Source organism: Maylandia zebra, linkage group LG8, assembly GCF_041146795.1.
Source record: "Maylandia zebra isolate NMK-2024a linkage group LG8, Mzebra_GT3a, whole genome shotgun sequence".
Lineage (NCBI taxonomy): Eukaryota > Metazoa > Chordata > Actinopteri > Cichliformes > Cichlidae > Maylandia > Maylandia zebra.
Window position 1 is genome coordinate 17,574,774 of NC_135174.1, and position 26,195 is coordinate 17,600,968.

General features: G+C 42.8%; 1 protein-coding gene across 2 annotated transcripts in view; it reads left to right on the top strand.

Annotated features, from left to right (window-relative positions):
* The window catches only part of afap1l2 (actin filament associated protein 1-like 2), a 46,498-nt gene that overhangs the window by 1,147 nt on the left and 19,156 nt on the right, over positions 1 to 26,195 (top strand). Inside the window, exons 2-3 of one of the 2 annotated variants that reach the window (XM_004567501.5) lie at positions 12,583 to 12,711; positions 18,332 to 18,394. In XM_004567501.5, coding sequence (XP_004567558.2) covers positions 12,583 to 12,711; positions 18,332 to 18,394 — 192 coding nt within the window. The remainder of the gene's footprint in view (positions 1 to 12,582; positions 12,712 to 18,331; positions 18,395 to 26,195) is intronic. The other variant, XM_076887510.1, reaches the window with a different exon arrangement.

Here is a 26,195-nt window from a genome sequence, read left to right on the forward strand (position 1 = left end):
ATTTTTTTCTTTTCTTTTCACATATCCCTTATGTTTGTTTTTGTCTTAGCTGAACACAGATATATCTGGAAATGTTTTTATTGGGCTCAGAGGAATTTTCCTCTCCTTTGTTACCCGCCATTCCTCCCAAGATTATGCCAGATTATTTGACAATGACAAAAACATCAATGATATAATAACAAGTAATAACATGTAATAACATCCGTCGCCCTCATGTAACAAACAGTGATGTTGTCATGTTTTAGGACCGATGATATTACAGCGATCGTCCACCAGGGGAGCCACGTTGCTCACTTCACCGCCTGCTGTGTGTGTGTCAGTGGTTTTAAAAGTAGTAAGAAGTGAGATTTGCACCACTTTCATTTGATGCCTATCAGGTCATCCTGATAGGGGATAAAGGTGTTTAAAATGCCAATGATTCGATGAATTATGAGTCAGCAATGAAGGGGAGGCAGAGGCAACAGACTTGCAGTGGGGATGTAATTGATTAGAGAAGGGCAAAATTGGGCGGGTAAGAAACAGGCTGCAGAGAATGAGTCGGTGTGTTCAGGCTGAAAAAATGGAAAAAAAGCTGGACTGCACCTCTTTTGGCAGCGCACTAGGACAATGAATTAGATACTAACAGCCACAGGCAACCATTGGAGGGGGTACAGTAAAGGGAAACCTGGGAAAATTCAGGGAGGCCGATGACAAGGAAAGGTATTATTTAGTATTCTGGAAATGTTTCGTGCTTCTGAAATCTGACTCGTGCCGGTTTTCTTCCAGAGAAGCAGCCCAGCAGCTCATGCCACTGATTCTCACACCTTGTGCCAGAGATGAGGATCGAATTAGTTCAGCCACCTGGAGCTTTGTTTGGTTTCCATGACCTCTGGGCTGTCGTGAGACATATTTGGGAATCGATTATTACAAAAGAGAACGCACACTTCTGCAGCTCAGCCAAGAGACGATTAGAGCCCTTCTTACTCAGCCATTGGCCCTGAGCTCGCTTTGCCCTGCACCTGATTAAAACCCACATGCTGGTGTTTTAGCCCACAAAATATTAAATAATCAGAGCGGTCGAAATAGTTATACAGTCCTCTTTTTTCACAGATTACTTACTGATACCAGATGTCTTGTTAACTGTGTCTTTATCAGCTGATAAATGGATGAAGTCCTTAGACACCCTCATATTTTCATAGTATTGGCTTGACATAGAAATTATACATTCATAATATACAAGTGGAACTATAGAAATAATTAAAGTGTAATTCCACTAAATGTTCCCATAATGGGAATAGAAGCATATGTTTATTTTCATCTAAGATCCTTTCCAGTATTTATTATCTTCGTTTCCTTGTCAATCAACGGCTTCCACCTAATGCCCTTGTTTATTTAGCCTTCCATGCTAATATGGATCCCAGCAATTTGTGCCTAAAGCTATATGCTACATATGCCTGTCTTCCAGTTCTTCACAGCTGCGTTTCACCCATAAAGGCGACGGCTTCTTTTCTCGCCTCAGCCATCAGTCTTCTTCTCCAGCAGTGATCTGCCTCTGTGAGCAGTTCCAAAAGAATATGCAAGTAAAATGGAGGCATGCTGAAAGATGTGCTTGTGGACATTGTTGGTTTAGAAGATTATGCAGAAGACTCACAGATTAAAACTGTATGAATTTGAGGAGTGGTGGAGCATAGTTTTTAAAAGTTTTAAAAGTTTGCAGTAAAACAAGAATGTGCTGCCATGCGAGTGAAGTGATATTTAGGTGAAATTAGTGGAGAGCCCTCTACAAGCTGGAGCAAAGGCACCCCTAAAGGCACAGGTAGCTGTAGGATTTGGACCCACAGCACAGTCATATTGGTGTTCAAACAGGTGCAATGTTTAGTCAAGAAGTCCCTCATTTACCAAATGAGAACCCATTAATATCATTTGTGGTCATTTTGCTCAATTCAACAACGAGTGCTTGTATAACACAGTAGTGACCAAATCTAATGTATTTTTAACCATAAGTATTTGTGTGCTGTGTGTGGCTGCAGTGAAAGACGCTGTGCACAAACCGCTAAATGCTGAAAAGCTATTTTCACTTTTCTTAATCTGTGTATGCCAGTAATGGCACACTTTTTATTACAGTGCCACAAACGCCAAACCTTGAAAACATCTTCAAGTTCAAAATCCCATAATTTATCAAATGAAAGGAAGGGATGGAGTTGGAAATAAAAAAATTCATTGACCTTAATTCACATATTATTTTTTGAACAGTTTTACAAATCCAAAAGGCACCGATCCCCTCCTAAATGTCTTTTTAAGCCGGTATCTCCATATTAGCATGCTCTTCAGTCTGTCAGCACAGATCATGCCAATCAATTTAAGGTGCTTTTCAGCGCAGCTTAACAATATGAAACTGTCAGTGGGTCTAGTGGGTTTGACCTGCTATCAGCTCAGCAGTAGCTTGCTTAGATGTAGACCATTAGAGCTGGCATGGGGTCTCCTGGTTCACTCGTATGTGTGTCATGGGATGAACTTGCCAACGGGGAGTGAGTGAAGTGTGGGTAATTCAGGAAGCTGGATGAGGCTATAAAAATGATGAAAAGAAAGGCGGTCTTCCTGTTCTGTGTGAGTTTGGCTCTTTTTGCCCTCTGGCTTGCACTCTCGCCCATTTTTAACACATCAAACGTGTCTTTGGTTTATGGATCCAGCTCTGGATCAACCTGTACTTTGTTTGCTTCTCACCAGGTACACTTTTGTTGGAGAAGGTACACTTGTAATCACACACTCATATGCACAGTCTCTCCACGAAGGCCTTCTTGGCAGCCTTTCTGTGGGATATTTAACTAAGCGGAGAAACTTTAATGTGGCTGGACTGAGGCTGGGAATTGCCGCTTCTAGTCTGTCACTTTTTTTTGTATCATTGAGTCAAGAAGTTTGACATATTCGTAAAGCTTTGTCTTTTTTTCTGAATTAATCAGTTTAGCGCTACTCACTTAAAAGCCACACAAAGTGTTACATACATGCACACACACATCACACCAGAGAACAGCGGTGTGAGGAAAGCGTCTGAGGGGAAGCAGTGAGGAGGTTTGAGTGAAGGATGCAGGCGGGGTGGTGGATTAAGAAGGGGACGTGGAACCTCACTGAGCCTCCTCTGCCTTATGGCCCAGGGGCTGACAGATATTTCATCTCTGTGTGTGTTTGTGAGAAAGGCCAAAGGCAAGGAGAAAGTTTGTTTTGGAGCAAGTCTTATGGTACAAAGTTAATGTAATTTTTGGCTGCCTGGAGAATGTAATTCTAGGCTGAATTTAGCCTATTTACTAGGTATTTGTTAATTAGCTAGCTATGCTTTGGCCCATCTACTGTTGCATGCTTAGCAAGGAGAGGGAGACAGCAGTGTCTAGGCAGATTTATCCTTAGGTTTGCACTTGAAGCAACCCCTTCAATGGATCCACTGTTGATTAAATCATGATTAGAGCAGCTTAGAAGATGGTGTTTTGAATCATTAGTCTCTGTTTATATTATAATTTCTGAGCATTATTAAAATTCCAGCGCATTAAAAATGTCAAATTAAGCCAACAACTCAGACACTAAGCTTCAGCGATGAGCCAGATTTCGGCATCGTTTTTATTTTCTCCCCGAATCTCATGTATACGCAACCTCACAGACACAAATTTGCAGCATCACATCTTTAATCCGACGAGTCGACTCTTCAGCTTTGGCGTTTATCTACACTGTCTACTGTAACCTGCATTGAATCCTAATCAAGACAAAATTGTGTAAGCAGAGCAAGGCCTCTTCCTAAAATCAACAAAGATTTACTTGGGCTTTTAGAGGCCATTAGCATGCTTCAGCAGTGAAAAACTGCCTGATTTCTCCAAGGGCTCAGATGTAAGCCTCAATATAAATGAGATGGCACAGATCTAAAGAAAGACCGCCAAAAAGAAAAGAAAAGAAAAGAGTGTAAAGAAAGTTGAAGCGTGATTCGAATAAAGGCAAGATTCAATAGTTGGGGCAGAGGGAAGATAAAAGAGGAGACACTTGAAAAAGAAAGTGGAATGACTCTTGATAAGTGGCTTCTTTATAACTTCTTTCATCCTTATAGTTTAACACCTCAATGGGAGGGTCAGCATGGAGAGTTTGCCCTTGTGAGCTTTGTGCGAATTCTTCTTCAGCTCAGAGTCTTATGTTGTCATTCGCCCATGCCGTGCCCACTCTCTTTTACCTTCTTAATTATATGACACTGTTTCTTTGCAGGTTGTTCCTCCTTCCTTGTTCATGCTGTTATTTTTATCCTCCAAAACGAAAGGAAAAAAATACCAAAACAAATAGTTCTCCATTGTGAGCAGTCATGACTTCAGGTTTTTGTTTCTATCAAAGACTTGGGAGCTGATTTCACTGATCTGTTCCTGTTTTTTTAGAGAGGGGTGTGTGTGTAGTGCAACAGCATGCTGCAGTGTTCAAATCAATCGACTATTTGGGCTCTTGGCTATAATAAGACTGCTGAACGCTCTCAAGCCTTACTTGTATCAATTCCTCTGCAAAACTCTTTCTCAACCTCTATCACCTTATCAGAAAGTGAGACTGCTGCAGATTATTTTTGGAGCACTTTAAATTGAACCATGATTTATATTTTGTATTGCTGAAGAAAACTGTCTCATAGAAATTATGATGATGAACAGCCAAACAGAGACTTTTTGAACAAAATCCAGTCGCTTCCAAATTGTTTTAATTTACATATGCGACAAGTAGCAAAATGTGTTGAGCCTGACGACCAAAACATGTCGCTACAAGACCAGCTTGTAGTAACAAGGCTCGGTATGAATAGGCTTGTTTTTTTTGTATTTTGCTTTCATCTCATTCAGTACTTTGAAACAAGTCCTTGGACCTGAAAGTGCTACTGTAGTCAGTCCTTCTGGGTAGTTAGCTTGGCATTACACAGAATTAAAACCCACAACTACTGGTCTCCATGGCCTCGCCGTGCAATGAGCAGTGACGCAAGTGACTAGGATGTGAAAAAACAAAAAACCCCACATCTCAGTGGTTTTTGAACACTGCTACATGCTAACGTAGGAACTTGTAATCACTGGTGATCTTCGCTATTCCTTTGTGTGTTCTTATTATGTTGTGACTATATGTAGGTGCAAAGACTTTTTGTGTTCTTTCGGCGTCCCGTTTTTAGATATATGGTCCAGATAAAACACAATATTTGCTCTCAGAGGTGAGGTTTGTTCTTTGTACATTGTCTTTATGCTGAAATTCAAAGGCATTTTGGCATAATGGTACGCTGCATAGACCTGTGATGGCTTGCTTTTAACCTGGGGAATACTTAACGCATCTTTTTCATGGGACAAGGTGACAGCTAAGAGTGAATAAAAGGTTGTACGTTCCAAAAATGCATTTATTTATCATGTGCTAGTCCATTAGGCATCTCAGGGAGGGCTAGTAAGGCTGTACGGTATCACCAGTCATATTTTTGTGTGCCTCAGGTTGGCACTGATTTGTTAATACAACTTTTCATTTCTCTCTTTGTCCTTCAGTGTTGCTATCAGACATTTACAGCCCCCTTTTTTTCTGAATTCATCAAGTCAACTACTTTTTTCTCTTCTGTGGTTTCTATGGAAATAACACCACAACACAGCTTGGATTAATCCAGCCATGTCGGTCGCAGTCTCTGTCCAACAGCTGAACCCAGCATGTTTCACATAGAAAAAAACGTGCACCTGCCAATTTGGATGAAACACCAATCAAATTGTTGTTTGATCCTTTATTCATCAGTGAATTATCTGCCACTCTCACCAAAGAAAGAGCAGCCTGGAACAAATCAATCACATGCAGCTCTTTGGTTTTTTGGTTTTTTTTTTCCAGTTGTGCACATTTTTCGCCTGATACAAATCAGCTCTGCTTCAGTCGTTTTTTCGTGTCTACTGGAGCAGAAGCACTTTTAAGTGTGTGACAGGGCGAAAAGCACATTACAGTCCAAACGTTTTTACTGTGACTTTGGCTACTGGTTCCAATTCTCCTTCTTGCCACCACTTCCCTTTTGGGAGTCGTAGCTCTGTAAGTGTCAGTCACAAGGCTAATCAGATCATCGAGCCGGCGTTTGGTGTCATTTCATGCAAATTAGTTTTTACTAGATTTTTCCAAAATAGAGCGATCCTCTAAAATGGATTTATGTAAGTTTATAAGCTCTTTTTCACATCTATAATATTTAATGTCATATATTCATGTTTGTCATGGCTTGAACTTCTTTGCTGTTTGTGTTTACCAATTCATAGAGATCAAGTCTTGATTGGTTGATTGATCGTTCATTCCAGTAACAAGCAAGAAATCACAGTTTGGCTTACTGAACTTGTTGAACATGGATTTATTTTATTTTTAATCAGTTTTATCTCTGGTGTTTTGTGTGACATGTCATTAGTAGAGTGCATAGTGAATTAGAATTAGAATTCAACTTTATTGTCATTGCACATGCACAGGTACAGGGCAACGAAATGCTTTTTGCATCCATCCAGAAGTGCTTTAGTGATATAGATATATTACAATATATATTAGCAATAATATAGATATGTGAGTATATTACAGAAATGGGTCTATTATGGTATGTTATGATGTACACGGTATGAAGTATGTTGTGAATATTCTATAACTATAAGTATGTACAGGCTGTAGTGAGTACAAGCTATGTACAGGCTATGAACAGGATATAAATATGAAAAACTATACAGAATATGAAATAAATAACTTTACAGAATCTGAGATATACAGCTATACAGAAATGGGAACTATGCAAGTTGTAAACAGTTGTAGGATTAAAGATTATCGAATGTACAGAATGATTATTTACACAGAGCTATACAGTAGTGCAGTTAAGATAAGTGAGGGTGTAGATAGTTTCTACAGAGGCTATATAAAGTGCTAGTGGTGTGAGTAGATAGTGTGAGTGTGAGTCATAAAATATGTCGGGAGAAACGGTCACACCTGCTGTGGTGAGCATCTTCTTTCTGCTAAATATGTTGTAATCTTAAAAACAAATCAGATAAAGAAGATACACCTCTGGATTTCAAATCTAATGCTGTGGTAAATGGATGAGTAAACGCTGGGTGAGATGGATGTAGACTCATGTGGAAAAAAGAAAGCGCACCCTCTTTCACTTCTAAGGTTTTATGCATCAGAACATTCTGTAGTCTAGTAAATACAAACTCAAATGAAAAACAACACATGACATATTACACCGTTGAACTTGAGCCCTTTTCTGTGTGATGCTATCAGTCTCTCGCATCTTGAGGAGGAATGTGCCTCACTCTTCTTTCCAGCATTGCTTCAGTTCATTAAAGTTTGTGCGTATTTGTTGGTGCACACCTCGCTTATGCTCCTGCCACATTTTAACTGGGCCAGGGTAGCCTTTAGTGGGCCATTGCACTTCCATGTTGCATTATGTCATTCGAGCCCAGTCGTAGCTGTTGGATAGATGGCCTCACATTTGACTCTAGAATACTTTGGTATACAGAGGAGTTCATTGTTAACTCAGTGAATGCAAGGTGGGTGCAAAGGTAGGTCCTGTGGGTGCAAAACAAGCTCATCGCACCTCCACCACAGTGTTCGTCAATTGTTATGAGGTGTTTGTGCTGAAATGCTTGGTCTGTTGCAACTGTGCTAATATAAACCGTACTTGTTCAGCTTAGACTGAAGAAGTCACTGGGATGAGCGATGAAACGTTTCTCCCACTCAACACGCTACATCCAGATAAACAGCAACAACTTTCTGGTGTCTACTTGTTCAGTCTTCTTCTAATGCACTGTTATGAACTTTATCCTGCTGACTGAGAGTGAATTTGGGTTTTTTTCTAGTTCCTTTGAACATATCTTGGTCTGACCTTGGACTAATTTTGCTGGGATGTCCAGTCCTGCGGATGGTAGATGGACTGGTTTTTATGTAGTGCTTTTCGTCTCTACCTGAGCACTCAAAGTTACACAACACTTATATACAAAGTTATCCATTCACAGCAATTCATAAAAGATCTTTTTTTCTATGCTTAAGTGCATTCTGTCTAACATTCAGACAGATTCACACTCCAAAGGAAGCATTGGAGAGCAACTTTAGATTAACATCTTGCCCAAGGATACTTTGGCATGCAGCATGGAGCAAACAGCTCCAACCACCAACCTTCCAATAACCTGCTCTGCCTGTGCTTATATAGCAAACTTCAATTAATCAAATGATCAATTACTCAAGTGCATTTAGCACTCTAGCAGGCTGCTACTGACCCTACTGCTGTGCCTTCCTGTTGATGCAGCAAAGGTGCAGTTATTTTTCACACATGGTGTAGTTTGTTTGTTTTTTCACAACCGTACTTGAGTTAAACAGGTGCATAAATGAGCAGATATAAGGAAAGATCTTCACAGTCAGAATCTGTTATATAAAAGTCCAATAGCACATTTTAGACTCGAGAAAAGCAAAGCAAGCACATTTGCAACTATTTTCAACATCTGCACCACATCCCAAAAATATGACTGTGATTCAGAGACTAAAGGAAGTGTCCCAAACAGACCTTTACCAGCAGCTCCAAGCTGAACAAGCAGGAATACCCGGGTTGCACTGAAACAGCCTCGGTTGCATCATCAATCTGAAGCAAAAATGATAATTTCACATTTCGACTTGTTTATGTTTTCTTTAACTCTCCGCCACTGATGATATTATTCACCGCTGATCAAAGTCATCATAAACATGCTTGGAAGCAGCACAAATATTGCATCAGTGGAGCCCAGGATATTTCCTGGAGCATAAATTGGTATGCTAAGAGTTGTTTTAAAAGTAGGGCAGATGGGAGGGAGATGATGTAGATGAAAAGAAACTTTTAAACGGGGCGAGTTTGATTTGGATACGAGAAAAAGAGAGGAGAAAACACACATTTGAAAAAAGAAAAGAAAGAGATGGCAAAAGAATGTTTGAACACATGTGACTGTTCAACATTCAAGCAAAATGCTGACCTCTCCTTTGGATTGGAGTCTTGTTTGAAGCACTCATTACTCTTGCAGGTCCCTCTTGCTGTTTTGAGACCACACTTGAAGGCAAGGCCAATTAGATTCTTGTCAAATTACATTAGCACAGCATATTTTCTAAGCCTAATCCTCTAAGTGTATGTGAAAAATGCATCAACAACTCGATTTAGCCTCAAAGCAGCTAAAATGAGATTCCACGTGTGCTTTGTTAATTTAAGAAAATTAAATGCCAGAGTTGATGCAGGACCTCAAGCTTCCTCAATCTGCCAGACTTCTGAAACAAAAAGTCCTTTTTAAGTGGAACCTAAGCTTGTGCTTTTTTCTATTTCTAACAAGCTAAACTAACATTTTAGGTAGTTGTTGCAGAGCAGAGACACTATATTGTCTCAGTGTTTTGTTTGTTTATCTTTAGTTAAACTTTGGGAAACCTGCCTAACCAGAAGACGAAAGGTTAAGACCAGTTCACAGTGGCTGTCTAAAAGAAAAAAAACATGGGCATAACTGCACATACAGCAAAACGATTCATAATTTTGGATGGCTCGTTAAAAAAGGAAGATATTTTTTGTTAATATTTGCTTTAAAATAAAAAAATAAACCTTCTTTATTGACAGTCAGGATAATGTAAAAAGCTTTAGCCAACGATTGCAGGAAACCTTTTATGAAACTGTACCGTCACTGCAAATAGATACATATTTGCCTGACAATGCACAAGAGTGCTTATCAAACACAGTAAAGTGTTTGATAAGCGTAGTGTGGGAGAAGTCAGACAAAAAATGGTCATGTACTGTGTTCATAACACAAATCTGGAACTCCAAAATCAGGCAGGGGGAAGAGAAAATCCAAGATCACACCGCGTAGGTGTTTGGAAAGTTTTAATTCAAGCAAAGCAAGTTCATTCTTATGTACCCTGTTTACTCTGTTTTAACTGCAGCAGTTACAAATCACTGTAGTAGTAGTATTCCTCTCTGATTCAGATTCCTTTTGGCTATTCTGCAGAAGTGAATTGTTTATACTGTGGAGGCTGCGGACCCTAACTGGATGTTTAGTGGGCGTCTGGCCAACCCAAAACCCACAGAGACAGGCTGCTGCAGACCTCCCTGTCCTGTCAGCTGACTTTGTTTCCCAGGGTCCCCAATCCAAAAGGCCATCTGAGTCACTCTCTGCAAACACACAAGGAGAAGGAGCAGGAAAAATGCTTAGATTCATATTCACCAGGCATACATCAGTAGCTAAACACTGAAAATTGTAATGACTGTGGTTTAAATCATTTCTCTAATGCTTTGAGACAAAGAGCAGTGTATGTGTGTATCTATATGTGTCCAATACAGTGATGTTTTCCATGGTGCCTCTCAGCAGAAGTTGACTCAGCTTGAGTTAGAGTCATCAAAAAACAAAACTTACCCAGGCCTGATACCTTACGCTGCAAAATGTTCCCCCCTTTTTCAAAAGTTTAGCCATGTATGGGAGAGTAGCAAACAGAGCAGAGGGAATGATTGCACTCAATAGATTGCTGACACATACCACTAAGTAATCAGTTTGAGACGGAAGGAACTATTAAAAAATGAGAGCTGACAGTTTTAATAGAGAATAAACAACAAAAAAGGCAACTTACTGTCATTTTATGTGGGGCAGAGTTGAGGTTTTAAGTAGGGTCAGATGATTTTGACACAATATTGGTGGTTTTGTTTTCGTTTTTTTCTTACAGTTTTTCATTTACAGCAGTGTGTATCTGTTAATGTACGGGCCAGTCTTAATGAAAGCAAATCTATTTCAGTTGGAATGATGTTTCTCACCTGCAACACACACACACACACACACACACACACACACACACACACACACACACACACATATATATATATATATATATATATATATATATATATATATACATATACTGTATTTTAACACATGATCCTTGTTGAACGGTATTAGATGTGAGTGAAATTGTATGTTAAATGATGAATGTAAGGTCATCTTCAAGTGTAAAATTAATACCAAGGAAAGCCACAGTGGTCCTGTGTGGGATTAGAACTGTTCTTCTGCCACTTCCTGCCTCCTGAGGCAAATTTTGTTTCCCTTTCAGTTTGGAGAAGTACTGTTTATGTCCATGAACAGGAAAGAATAGATTCAGTTTCATGACAATTTTAAAGTCTGCCCTTGGGTACCAGGCAGGAGTGCCAACTTGAAAACTCAGTTTCCATTTTTAGTCTAACATTATGTCCACTCGAACGGATTCCTGAGGAAGAAGATTTGATTTTCCCTTACCAGTCACAATACCCATGTATCAACTTGAATCTTATCTTATTTTAAGAGTGGGGCAGTGCAAAGTCAAAACAGCTCAGTGTGTTCGTCCATTATTATTTAGTACCCATGCCTCAGGAGTGCTTAATGTAGAGGTGGGCGGATCGATCCAAATATCGATGGTATTGATACCAATTGGTATCAGACTGATTCTAGCACAATAGGATCTATACTTTGGAAATTAATAATATAATATCTGTATTGGCAATGTACTGACATGCTGCCAGCTTGATACCAAGTAAATAAGTATCACACAACTCTAATGTTAGTCCACATCTTCAAAGCAACTTAAAAGTAGTGTTAATCCCGCCTCTGGCACTGATTGGCTAATCATCATTTTTCATCAGCCATTGGGCCAACAGTCAGCTCAGAGGAGCGGATGAATTTGATGGTCAAACATCAGAATATGCTCCTACTTAATAAAGCTATATGTGCTTGCAATTCATGTAAAATAGATTAATTCATCATTTTTTAGAAAATTAACAGAAAATATGCAGTTCTTCAAAAAAAAAGTCAGGAATAATTACGCATCTCTATCCCCCAACCACCACTACCTGCCCCACCTTCTCTTTAAAAAAAGGTCTTTCTTCTTTATTTCCTCCCCCGTCTCTTCTCTTGAAGTGCTCACACACTGAGGCCCACTGTAGCAAGGGGCCTATTCATGAGGCCAAGAGACAGTGAAGGAAAACACAAAGAGCTCCCCACACAGCAGAGAGGACTCTGAGCTCAGCGCTGACCCCTGAAGGATGTGTGTGGGCTGCACCCAGACACACTGGCCCCGCCGACACCAGCCTAGGCTCCTCCCTACTCTGAGCTTGACCTTTAGCTAAACTCCCAAAACAACCTCAAACGGACTTGCAACTGTCAATAACAGCTCGATGAGAGGAATGAGAATGAGAAATGAAGTCTGAGTGGTTATCAGCTGTTGCCAGTGAAAAACCTCAGAGGAGTCTCTCCCATGCAAAATGCTGGCAACCAGCAAACAACTTGAGGAACAAAAGGAAGTCAGTGGGAAAGGAATAGCTGCTAAACTAAGAACTGAAATCAGTGTTAAAAGACAAATCCCTAAGTTGAACAAGTTCTCTGCCATAAATTAAAGCACAATATTCTGATAATGGCTGTCTGGAAAGATTACAGGCTTTGTTTTCCCTCATGACTCTTGCTTTTCTTGATGATGGGAACTTTGACAGTCCTGGTTTTAAGCCATTGTCTTAATGCTTCTAAATATTTTCTTGCCAAGAAAAGTGTAATAAAATTTAAAGGAATTTTTATACCACTGTAAATCTGAGCCCCTCTTGTCTGTCTGTGCTTCCAGTGCTGGACCAGCTCCTGATGGAGCTCCACCGCTTCTTGGTCATCTTGGACAAGGAGACGCTGAGTGGGAACGCCACCGTCCAGAAGGGTTTGCTGTCTGATCTCCTCCAGTCCTACAGAGCTTCGACTGGTAAGAGCACTTTTTCAGAAACAGTGGACCATTATTCACCCGTCTTTTCAAAGTACAGTTGATATACACTCAACAGCGACTTCATTAGGTACACAATTTCTACTTGTTAATAGAGATGGACCGATCCGATATTACGTATCGGTATCGGTCCGATACTGACCTAAATTACTGGATCGGATATCGGAGAAAAATAAAAAATGTAATCCGATCCATTAAATATCACGAAAGCACCTCACAAAACTTGCAACACGCCGTAACTCACCTCAGAACGTCGGAGCAGTATGCATCACGTGATAGAGCAGCTGTGGCATGCGGGACCTGTCTGTGGTCTGGATAGCATTTGGAGCTTCGCTAGCAACCTGGCATTTCATCTCCGACAAAGTTATCCCCGAGAGAAGTAAAGCAAGTGTGTAAGTCCATCTCTGAATGTTTGTAAAGCATTCCCACGTTAAGCTTAACGAGCGACTGCCTCTCGCTCTCCGGCTGCTACTTCAATCGTGAAACTGCTAATGATCAGCTGATCGGCTTTTCTGTCGCGAGTCCATGTCTCTAGTTTGTTTTTGGTCCACTTTGCGCCAGAAAGAGCAAACCAGAGGCTGAACAACAGCAGCACGTTTAAGCTTGATAAGCTGTTGTTAGAATTTATTTAATATTACTTTCTACTCCAGGATCTTTTTCTACGTAGCTGACGCTGGTAACTGTGCAGGGGCGGATCTAGCAAAGTTTAGCCAGGGGGGCCGATAGGGCATTAACTGGGAAAAGGGGGCACAAAGACATACTTTTCTTTCTTATTCTCATTTAAAATGTCTAGCTTTTAATAAATAATTATCTGACACCCAAAGTTTTAATTTGATGTAAAATGAATAGAAGTCAATTACTGTATATAGTGACTATTAAGTCTAATATATATACCCTAGTAAGCTATAGTACTTTTTCCTTTGGGAAGGTACCATCTGTGCAGTCTGCAATTTTGTTGAAGAAAGCTGTTGAATCTATTTAATATTTCTTGAAAAATAATTGATTTCTGTGCATTTTTTTTCACACTGCATCAAATTAAGGTTGATTACGTTGATTAAGCATCATGAGGTGGAGTGTGAGGGGTGGTTCCCTATTTTTTATTTATTTATTTTTGTTGTTGCTGGGAGTTGGAACCCTATTAGTTAGGTTGCTTAATATTTATGCTAAGTACTCTTTAAAATACCAGAATAGGGAGGATGGTGTAGGTCTAAGTTTATTAGATTGATCAGTATTGCTGAACTATGAAATATTTTTTTTGTATACAGGTATAACAGAATAGCTTTAGTGTAGTTGTTGTTTTAAACTTGAGTATGAACTTGCAGACTTGCAAAATGCAGCAAGATATTTTAAAAAACAGTTTTGTTGATTAAAAAACACTATATCGGATTCATATCGGTATCGGCAGATATCCAAATTTATGATATCGGTATCGGTATCGGACATAAAAAAGTGGTATCGTGCCATCTCTACTTGTTAATGGCAATATCTAATCAGCCAATCACACGGCTGTAACTCAGTGCATTCAGGCTTGTAGACATGGTCAAGGCAACCAGCTACAGTTTTTTTAAAAACTGTCCTACTTGCTTAGAGTTTAACTTATACGTGCCAGACAAGTCAGAAAACTGTGAGTGGTAATAATAAAATAACATCTGTCTATATTCTAACATGTCGGCCCAAACAACTTCAAACTTAAAGCAGATGAAGACAGAAATACAAATCTGAAACCGCATGACCAAATTCTCACTTCATATTTATTCAGGAACTGATTTTCATGGATATTTTATGGGGAAAGTTTAAATCGGTTTGATATGTTTGATTAAAAAAAATAACAAATCGGAAGTGAAAGCGTGCAAACAAGTCATAGACATACAGTTACTGAACTACAATATAATAACTTCCTTAGGAAAATTTCATGAGAGGAAGAGAAAATTATTCTTCCCAGTATGTAATTGGGAGGTTAGATATACTGTGAAGTCTAAATAACCGCAGAATTAGCTGACTCACAGCAAACTGCAGAGTAGAATTACTGCAAACATGTTACATGTAACATTTGAAGTGAGAAATGACCTAAACAAGTCTAACCGTGGTTACATTTAGTCATGTTTAACACTACCATGAGCAACTGTAGATGTGCAGTGTTGGTAAAACTAAAGTTCTAAAATTAGATCAAACTCTAGATGAACTAAAATCATCATATATATCACACTGTGTAATTATCTTTAACAAAAATAAGCCAAAACACATTAAAACAGCTAAGCACAGCCTAACTGCTTTGATAGGAATTAAGTAGCAGCAAGGTGTTATTAATCAAAGACACTTTAATTAACTGATTATCTGCAAGTGTGAGCACTTTTATCAAGTTTTGGCATTTTAGTGGTCGGACCCCAAGGTAATAAAATTCTACAAAAAACCCTAGAAACTCTACAGACCTCAGTTAGCATGGTTAATGTTAAAGTTTGACAGTACAAATAGAAAAAGACTGTACAAGTATGGCTTCTTTGGAATAGTTGCCAAGAGAAAGCCTCTTCTCTCTAAAAAGATCATGACAGCATGGCTTCGGTTTGCAAAGTTGCATCTGAACAAACCACAAGACTTCTGAAACAATGTCCTTTAGACAGACAAGACCAAAGTGAATATGTTTGGCCATTGTGCACAGCACCACGGTTGGAAAAATCAAACCCAGCATATCAGCACAAACGCCTAATGTCAAGGTCATAATTACCAAGTGTCAAGCACGGTGGTGGACGTTAATGATTCAGGTTGATTTTCCAGCCATAAGACCTGTGAACCTTGCATCACTGGGTCAACCATGAGCTCTGTACACCAAAGTATTCTAGAGTCCAGTGCGAGGCCACCTGTACGACCAGCTTGCCTGAAATTGGATCATGAAATAGAAAAATTATTCCAAGGACAAGAGTAAATCTACAACAGAATGACTGAAAAAGAAAAGAATCAAAGTGTTGCAATGATGCAGTCAAAGTAAGAGAGCTGTGCATAAATGAATGCCTGGAAACCTCAATGAAGTGAACCAGTGTTTTAAAGAAGAGAAGTTCAAAATTCCTCTTTAATGATGTGAAAGACTGATAAGCACGTCATTATTGGTGGTTCTACAACATATTAAATTATGGGATGTGCTTAGTTTTTCACACACTGCTTCAGCAATTTGGTTTAGTTTTTCTTATAGTAAATAAATAATGACACACTTTGATGTGTCATGTTTTATTATTCATCTGAGCTTATATTTAGCTCATTTTAAGACCTGATGTTAGGGTCTAGATTTTATGTTAAAACTTGATAGAGGGTGTATGTTCTTTGTACCATAAGTGTGTGAAAGGAAATAATTAAAAAGTATGAAAGGTTCACTTTAAAGTTGCTGTGGAAGTGTTTCTAGTTGGCCTATTAGTATGCATAAATCCACTTACAACAATGTTGCAGTGTTTTGTTTTGTTGTTTGGTGCATTATTAGGTTTTTCTTTTTTTTTTTTTTTTTTTAAAAAAAGTTAATTTCAGTAGAAGAATTTGTCACAAACCTTTAAACTGTTCTCTTGATTTTTGCATCCAAAACTGTAACACTGGTTGAAGGTTAACCACAAATGTTTCAATTCATTCAAAAGCTGCATGGACCGGCTGGCAGTTAATCTGCCATCCAACAAAGTATCTTATGTAACATGTGGTCATTCCCTGCATTTCCCACACTTAAGTGAAACTGGCCTAGGAGAAGTTATTAAACCACCTACTCTGGTTTTATTTTGTTATTTTGAGCTCTTACTAACCTTTCATAATCATATCCCTGCAAGCTTTGCAAAAACATCACTTAATCTCAATTTTGGTAGCTAAAGCCACATTGTGCCTGCAGGATTGCTCTTTTTTTCTTTACTACATTCCTCCCTCTGTTGCAAAATTATTTGCTTCATGCAATTTTTTACAATTTTCAGTTTATAATCAAGCTAAAACTTAACTTGTTAACTTTTTAAACAGCTTCAGGTGAGTTTTTTTTCTTGCAACTGCTGGTGGGCTGATGTGATTTATGGTGCTCTATGCCTGCTACTTAATCTTTGAAGCAACTAATTAATGACATGCTACCGCTACCTCAAAAATAGTTTGACACAAATATGATAATGACTTTTTGTTTGTTTGTTTGGTTGGTTTTTGTAATGACCCCGATTCTTTGCCATTTTTGTCATTTGCTGTCACCTTCTCACTTCTGGATTTTAAAAGTCAACTCTCTTTCGCCCTGTTTTTCTCAGAGAGCTCTCACACTGTTCACTAACACACACCAGCAGTCAAGCTTTTCCATGTTCAGGTCTTGGACTCGTCTCTCCGTACTTCCTCTTCTGGCTCCAAGCTGTATCATTTTTCCGAAGCTGCATTTATCCTCTGGGGATGCTCACTTCCTCTGAGCAGCAATTTATAAATAGCATTTCAACTTTGTTCCCCGAAAATCTGTTTTCACTGTACAGGCAAAACATCATTTTATGCTGCTGCTGTTTGGTTTCACCTCATGATATCTATTTCAAAGGAGAAGCCCTTCTCCGCAGTATCACCCAAGGTTAGAGTTTTGTTTGATTTCCTCTAATCTAAGTCAGCTAAAATATTTAATTCCAGTGAAAAACTGTGCTGCAGCTCCGGAACAAATTCCCATAACAGGTTACAGTAACCAAATGGAGCCTTCGTAGCCACAACCTCTGTGTTTATTGTTCAAGAAAAGGCCTTTCTTCAGACTGTTTGTGTGGCAATGTTATGGCGATGTCCTCACCAGCTTGTAATTACTCCACCATGTTGAGAGTGACATGACTCCAGCTGTAGTCCTTTCCTCGCTGACTCTAGCATTGATATATGTAAGAAGGTTTCATCATCTCCACTTTTTGCCTGAAGAGTTGAGTGCAAGTGAAGTCAAGTTCATCCTTTAGTTCCTTAGTCTGGTTATGATCAGCTCCTCTAACCATGCAAAAGAAACAGAAAATGGATCACTTTTAGAGTCAAATGCAAAGTTTTTGTGAATACATGATTGTTATGAACAGGTGGATTAAGTTCAGGAGTTGCCTTGTATATTAAAAAGCAATGTAAAACTTCCGCTACAGACGTGACACAGTGCTGTATCTGTGCAGGCAAGGAGTACTCTGACTAATGCCTGATGAATGCTTGCCACGGTAAGAGTGGGTGTGAATAGTGGCCCTATCTATGTGCACAATGGACTACTTGTTTGGGTGAAGTTTCCCTTTTATCCTGGACTTCTTTTTGACAAGCACGATGGAAGTTTGTTTTGCACCAAGGTGGAATCAGATTTTCCCATCAGCTGTCTCAAGGGAAAGCAAAATATGCATTCTTTCCGTGTTATCGTTTGCAGTTAAGTCACACTGTGAATATATTCAACCAAATCAAAAAAATCAACTTTGGGAATTCAAAGCAAGCGTTAAACAGTAAAAAAGACAAAAATACCTGTGCATAAGCTCATATTTTCTTGGCATTTGTGTTTGTTGTTTTGTAAGGTTTGCTTAAATTCAATAAAGGTGTTTGTGGTAGCTAACCACAGAGCAAAAACATCTATGCAAAAGTGCACTGCTGTCAGCAGTTAATCACCTTCTGCTGTCTCTGTTTACAGGTGCTGATGAGGAGTATATCTACATGAACAAAGTCGTTCCGGGAAAAGAAAAAAATGGTAAAGGTGTGAGTTTTAAATGTTGCTCTTTGAACTTTGAAAATGACTTAGTGGTTTTTGTATGTATATGTAAGTATAGCTTCGGAAATTGTATAATAAGAAATGCAAATGTAAATGTTTGATGGCAGATTGAATGAAAACGTGTAAACTGTTAAGCGCACCGAAGCACCGGTTTGTTCCACATTCCAGCTTGTACATTGAAACTCAATTGTTGAGGTGTACATACATGCACATACTCTTTGTGCATAAATAAATCATCAACACTCGCCTAAAATATATTAAAGCAGATATTCAATCCCATTTTGCCTTGGCCGCATCTGTCCAAAATTGCTTATATCACTGTTCAGACTGATCTGCGTATTAGCACCATCATTTTTTAATGACTTCATAGTCTTACCAGGCTGTTTGGCTTACTTTACCATATTGTATTACAAAATTCTGTACACAGTGAACCAGGAAAGTGAAAGAATAATATAACAGTAATATGAGTTAATAGATAACAAATTAGTTAAATAAATTTTGGTTGATAAAAACTGTTATGTCCACTCAAATATCTTATGTACAATGTAAATCTCTTGTGCTCTCGATTTCTGGTTTGTTCAATTAAGCACTGTGCAAACTGGATTATGGAACAAACTGATCCTTCACTGCACTGAACTGTAATCCACAATGCAAAAATTTTACGTCAATAAGGCATCGTCAGCTGTCAAAAAACAACTGCATACATTTGGATTAGCACAAGAAAACACCCACAAATTACTAATTTTACAACTTCACACATACACAGACTCTTTGTGCTGAATTGTCTCGTATACGCCTAAAAAATACAGGCTTCAAACAATAATATTTAAAGATGTTATTCTGTTGAAAATTAGGGCTAATAAACGAAAGGCTTAACACGGAATTACTGACATAGTTTTATAACAATGTTTGAGTCAAGCTCAACTAATTAAGACAAATGTCACATACAAAACTGAAATCTTTCATAAAAGTTTGTGCTCAAATATCCCAATAATTATTAGCCACTGCTGACTTTTCCAGCAGGTTCTTTTTTTTTTTAAAAATTATTATACTAACAGGTGTAAAAATCTATTTGACATAAAGCTCAATACTTTGAAAAAAGAATGAATATCAATTCTCATAATTGGTGGCATCTGTTTCAGTTAATCTTATTCTTTGTTTTCCGACCACATACCTACCAAACTCACCCACCATTCATTGGCATTGCATCAGCAGTACACGGTGTCGCATGCCAGTAAAAACCAAAGAACTGCTGACTAAGATGGTAAACTAGGTAGATTTTTTGCATGCGAACAAATTTAGATCAAGGCAAAGTTTGCAACCTCACAGAGTTGAATGTCACATTTTCACATTTCCTTGTCATTCTTTAGGTTTCATCCATCTATTCTTGGATTATTCCATCCATCTATCCATTCTCTTCCGCTTATTTTTTATCAGGATAAACGACAGAACAGGTCGCCAATCTAAACATAAAAGGTTTCTGGCAAAAGCTCGTCATGTCTGTATTATATATCGTTAGTGTAGCTAATATTCATATTGCTTACAAATTACCTACTGTACTTACATAATCCTGTTATGATGACTTCATTTCAGAGTAAATTTTTCTGAATATGAAACAAAGAAAGCACCTTTTTTTTCCTTCTTTTTAAAAAAAGGGCTTTTAGTGTAATTTTGCGTTTATCCATGAAGGTCAGATGGCGCATAGTTGTTACACTATTTCCATCTCATGCTCAGTTTACTTTCAACTGAACAGACATGATAAGCCGCTGCAAGCTGTGGCCCCTTCAGCTCCTCAGCACTCGCCCACCATTTCCTGTCTGTTTCTTCGCAGAGCCTCAACATCTGAGACTGACCTGTTTTGTTTGGACAGTGATAAAGAATGTGGTTTGAATGAGCACTAGAGTTAACACATATTTTCAGCAGCGATGCTTACAAAGCCACACGCTGTCTACCACAGAAACTCATGTGAGGGGGGGATGAAATACACTCGGAGTGAACTTTGTTTGTTAAAATAGGATGAGCTACATTATTTATTTATTTACCTTTTCTTTTACTGTAAAGCATTGCTCATAAAACGACAGGCAGCCTGGTTCAATTATCTTACGTGTACGTGATAGTACACGTGCAGCCTGTGGTAATGCAGTGCTTTTGCTGCAGTTCATATCAGCGTGTTTCTATTCTTGTAATGATACAAAAAGGTATAGAGCAAAGGTACAGACAGGGACTTTTTATAACACATATATGAACTCTAGTTGGCTTAAGGATGTTCTCTGAAGGTCCCATTTGAGACCAAAAAAATATAAGACACTGAAGAAGATCTTAAAGAGAAAATTGCTGTGCCATTTTGTCACGCTCATTAGGCCTCATATTAATATTAAATATTGTAGCGGGTCAGGGCTGTTCGGGGTTCTGTTTGTACAGTTATGTTTGTTTATGTTGCCATAGTGACTAAAGACTAAACGATACCTCCGTCTCCTCCTTGTCTGAGCTCGCCACATTGGTGTCAGAAGTGGGATAGCTCACCCTCGCCGTAATGGAGAGAGACATTCAGAGGCTGGAGCAAGCTGTCGAGGAGAACATTCCCCGCTTGGGAAACCGGCGATTGAAGAGAGAGGATGTGAGCGGCCATGTAAGTCCCCGGATGGGTCCGGATGGCGCGAGCGCACCGCGGCGGCGGCCCGTTGCGACAGATGCTAGGGTAATGCTTCATGGGCTACCTCTGTCGACCCACACGCCGAGCCCCCAGCCGCGAGCAGTTATGCCTACCACGCCAGTTAAGGTACCGAAATACAACGGGCTAACCCCGCTAGAGCCCTACCTCTCACAAGTGCGGCTGGCCGCCAGACATAGTGGCTGGAGCGAAGAGGAGACTGCTACACACCTAGCACTAGCATTAGAGGGAGATGCACTGCAGATACTCCTTGACCTAGCCCCGGCAGAGCAGCATGAGCTCCAGGCCCTCACTACGGCACTCGAGAGGCGATTCAGGCACCGGCACTCCACTGATCAGAGAAGAGAGCAGCTAACCAACTGGAGCCGTCGACCGGAGGAGAGCCTGGGCACCTTTGCAGCAGACGTGTTGCTGTATGCTCGTCGTGGCTACCCGGAGTTTCCAGCAGCAGCCCGTGAGGAGATTAGCCTGCATGCTTTTCTGCAAGGACTTTTCCCCGAGCGACTACGCCAACACGTCCGCCTGGCCATGCCTCAGACCCTCCGTGAGGCGCTCCTTGAGGCTGTAAGGGCGGAGCCGGTGCTCACCTCACGACCTAACCAGCAGGTGCCCCCCCCCCCCCCCAAACTACCCCCAAATCAGAGCCACAGACTGCGACGGGGAGGGGGAGGTCGCCGAGATGTCCCAGCTGCAACCCTCGGTGCCCCGGAGGCGTCCTCGTTGACTGACCGACCGCTGCTACCGGTACGATGAGCCTGGCCACGTGGCGCATGACTGCCCAGCACTATCCCCGAAGACCAGAACTACGCAGCCTCAGGGAAACAAGGAGGGAGCGGTGTAGTGAGGGGACCACCGCTCCAGCTTCCTGCCCCCCTCCAAGGACGATGCACAGTGGTGGGCCGAGTTGGGCACCTCAAGGGACTCTACCTGAGCTGCTGTGTTGAGGACCAGCCATGCCAGGCCCTGGTGGACAAAGGGTCTACCATTTCCCTGATACGACCTGGCGTGCTCCCTGGAACATCCGGGCCACTGGTGAAGGGTTGGTTGCCCACAGACACCCAGCTGATGACAGTGACGGGGGAGAAAACTGTTATGCGGGGGAATAAACCGTTGCGGATCCGAGTGAAGGATCTAGAGCTGGTGCACGATTTCTGGCTCCCCGACATTCAAGACCAGTGCATCATTGGCCTGGATCTGCTGAGCCGCTGGGGGGCCTGCGTCGACACCGTGAAGCTGGCTATCACTCTTGGCGCAGAGACTTTTGCTCTCCAGCGCGGCCAAAAGCAGGGAACGGGGACCAGACGAGACAGGCGTCGGGCAGCTGCCGCTCAGCAGATTTTGGATGCCGGTGGCTCCGGGTCATCTCCACTCGCCTCAGCCTCAGCCTCAGCCTCTCAGCCTGACAAACCTCCTTCGACCGAGACCATCGAGGCTGTTGATGACCTTTGGCAGCGCAGTAGCGTAGGCCTCCTGAGGTGCCTCCTGGACGAGAACGTGGACATCTTTGCCACCAGTGACAAAGACTGTAGGCAGACGAGTCTGGTCCAGCACACCATCGACACCGGCTCTGCTCAGCCCATCCGTCTGCGCCCACACCGGCTGCCCCTCTCAAAACGGCAGGTAGAGAAAGAGAAGATCCGTGAGATGGCTGCGGCTGGGGTGATCGAGCCGTCCAATAGCCCATGGGCGGCACCTGTGGTCCTGGTGGGGAAGAAGGATGGCAGCCCGAGGTTCTGCGTGGACTTTTGCCGTCTCAATGCAGTCACCAAGAAGGACTCGTACCCGCTGCCGCGGATCGACGAGGCCCTAGATTACGTTGCCGGCTCCAGTTGGTTCAGCTCCCTCGACCTACGCAACGGTTACTAGCAGGTGGAGCTAGCCCCTGACGCAAGGCCTAAGACTGCATTCACCATTGGACAGGGGCTGTGGCAGTTCAGGGTCATGCCATTTGGGCTCTGCAATGCGCCAGCGACGTTTGAGAGGCTGATGGAGAGGGTGCTCGTGGATATCCCTCGTAGCCGCTGTGTTGTGTACCTGGATGACCTGTTTGTGCACGGTGGCGACTTCGACAGTGCACTGTCTCACGTGAGCGAGGTCTTGAGTGCCATCCGATGAGCTGGGCTGCGGCTCAACCCCGCAAAATGCCGGCTGTTGGCGAGAGAGACCACGTTCTTGGGCCATGTGATCAGCGCTCGAGGTGTCGCCATTGACCCCACAAAAGTGGCTGCGGTCCGGGACTGGCCGACTCCCTCGAACGTCCAAGAACTGCGGAGTTTCCTGGGCCTAGCCTCCTACTACCGTCGGTTCATCAAAGGGTTCGCGACAATGGCCAGCCCCCTCCACCACCTGACTGACAAGGGACAGCTGTTTGGCTGGGGGGATACCTGTGCTGCGGCTTTTGCACAGCTGAAGGAGGCCCTCACCAGAGCCCCAGTCCTGGCCTACCCCAATGCCCGGCAACCTTTCATTGTGGACACTGATGCTAGCAATGTAGGGGTCGGGGCGGTCCTTTCCCAGCAGGACGAGGCTGGAGAACGGGTGGTGACGTACTTCAGTTGTGCCTTGGGGCGAGCCGAGAGGAACTACTGCGTGACCCGGCGGGAGCTGCTGGCCGTAGTGCTAGCGGTGCGGCACTTCCAGCCATATCTGCACGGCTGCCGGTTCCTCCTGCGCACTGACCATGCATCTCTGACTTGGCTCCTGAACTTCAAACACCCAGAAGGGCAGGTGGCCCGCTGGCTGGAGGTCCTTCAGGGCTATGACTTCGAGATCCAGCATCAGCCAGGTCGACAGCATGGCAACGCTGATGCCCTCTCCAGACGGCCCTGCGTAGCCGTCGAGTGCCGCTACTGCCTGCGACAGGAGGAGCGGACCCAGGAGGTGCTGGGGGTGGCTACTGCTCAGGCCACGGCTGGAGGAGGGGGGTGGCTCCCATTGACAACGCAGCAGCTGAAGCGGGAGCAGGAGGCTGACGCGACGTTGGTTCAGGTGGGAGCCTGGCTGGAGGCGGCGCAACGCCCCGCCTGGACGGGGGTGTCGGGACAGGAGCCCGAGGTGAAGGCCTACTACTCCCAGCACAACAATCTGGAGACCCACAACGGCCTCCTGTACCGGAGATGGCTGTTGGTGCCTCGGTCGCTGCGGTCGCAGGTGCTTGAGCTGGTCCACGGCTCGGTGGGGGCAGGACACTATGGGAACGCCAAAACTCTCCGCCGCCTCAGGGGACGGTTCTACTGGCCTGGCTGTCGACGGGATGTGGAACTTCATGTGCACTGCTGTGACACCTGCACGGCACAAAAGGGCCCAACTCAACGCTCCACTGCCCCCTTCAGCAGTACTTGGTGGGGGCCCCAATGGAAAGAGTGGGAGTGGACGTCCTAGGGCCTTTCCCCGTCACAGAGTCAGGGAACCGGTATGTGTTGGTGGCTATGGACTATTTCACGAAGTGGCCAGAGGCCTACGCGGTGCCGGACCAGAGCGCAACGACGACGGCCGAGAAGCTGGTGGAGGAGATGTTCACCCGATTTGGGGTCCCGGCTGAGCTCCACAGTGACCAGGGGCGTAACTTCGAATCGAAGGTCTTCGGGGAGATCTGCTGGCGACTGGGGGTGGAGAAGACGAGAACCACACCGCTCCACCTACAAAGCGATGGCTTGGTTGAGCGCTTCAACCGCACGCTGGCCACCCAGCTCGCCATTCTCACCAGCCGCCACCAGCGGGATTGGGACCGACATCTGCCCCTGGTCCTTTGGTCGTATCGGACTGCGGTGCAGGAGTCCAGCCAGTGCACACCTGCCGCTCTGATGTTTGGACGGGAGCTCTGGACGCCTGTGGATCTGGTGTTCGGGTCCCCCCCCCCCGAGCCAGAGATTGATGGTGGGCCAGAGATGGACTACTACTGGAGGCTGAGGGAGCGGCTGCAGGTGGTTCATGACCACACCCGCCAGGCCCAGGCCAGCGCCGAAGTACGACAGAAAAGAGCCTACGACACCAAGTGCCGAGGGGGGGTTTTCATGCCTGGCGACAAGGTTTGGGTGTACTGCCCAGTTCGCAAGAGAGGAGTGTCCCCCAAACTCTGCAGTCACTGGCAAGGGCCGGCGGAGGTCGTGGAGCGGCTAACAGACGTGGTGTACCGTATCCGCATGCCGGGGCCGGGGCGCATGGTGGTGTTGCACCGGGACAGGCTCTCACCGTACCGACCGCTCGCTCCGGCAGACGCCGGGGCAGGGGATGATGGTGGCACCCCATGTTCTGACCCGAGTGACTTTTCCCCCGCCGGTCGTGACCGGCCAGTGCGCCAAAAGAAGGCACCTGGACATTTGCAGGACTTTGTGTGGGGTAATGGGGTCGTCGGGGACGACTGACCCCTTAGGTGGGGGCTATGTAGCGGGTCAGGGCTCTTCGGGGTTCTGTTTGTACATGTTTGTTTATGTTGCCATAGTGACGGGTGACGCCCTCTCGCCCTCTCGCTGCGACGGTGTGTCCTTCCGGGGTCAGAGGGCGCTGTGGGTGTTGCTGTTGTTGTTGCCGCGCTGAGCAGTTAGCTAGCGGCAGTGTTCTTCTGCAAATGTTAATAAACGGCTGTGCTCCCTGGCTAGCTCACGGGAAGCAAGACCAAACGATACCTCCGTCTCCTCCTTGTCTGAGCTCGCCACAATATACACCCCCAATTCACAAAAACAGTTGCCTTAAGATGGTTTATATGGTAAGGTAAAGATCTTACAATATTAGAAGAAAGATAAATGCATGAATCAAAATGACCTACTAATATTATCCTAAATGGTTTAGGTTAGCATGATAAAACAAAGAAAAAAAAAAGACAAAATTATGACTTAATGCTTGACACCACAAGTGGCCATACCATTGTTAGTATTTTAACATTTGGGGGAGTTTGGTTTAAGACAGTGTAGAGGTTTGTTATCATACTGTATATGATGTTATCACTCCGTATCTGCATGCTAAATGCTAGCATAGCTAACATAGCCAACACTCTTTCTAGCATGCCCGTTCAGAGGCAAAATATTAACTCATGCCCTACATCATACCATTTTTATCAATAATTAACTTTGTTAAAGGAAATATTTTGAATCTTACACAAATGATGTGAACATGATA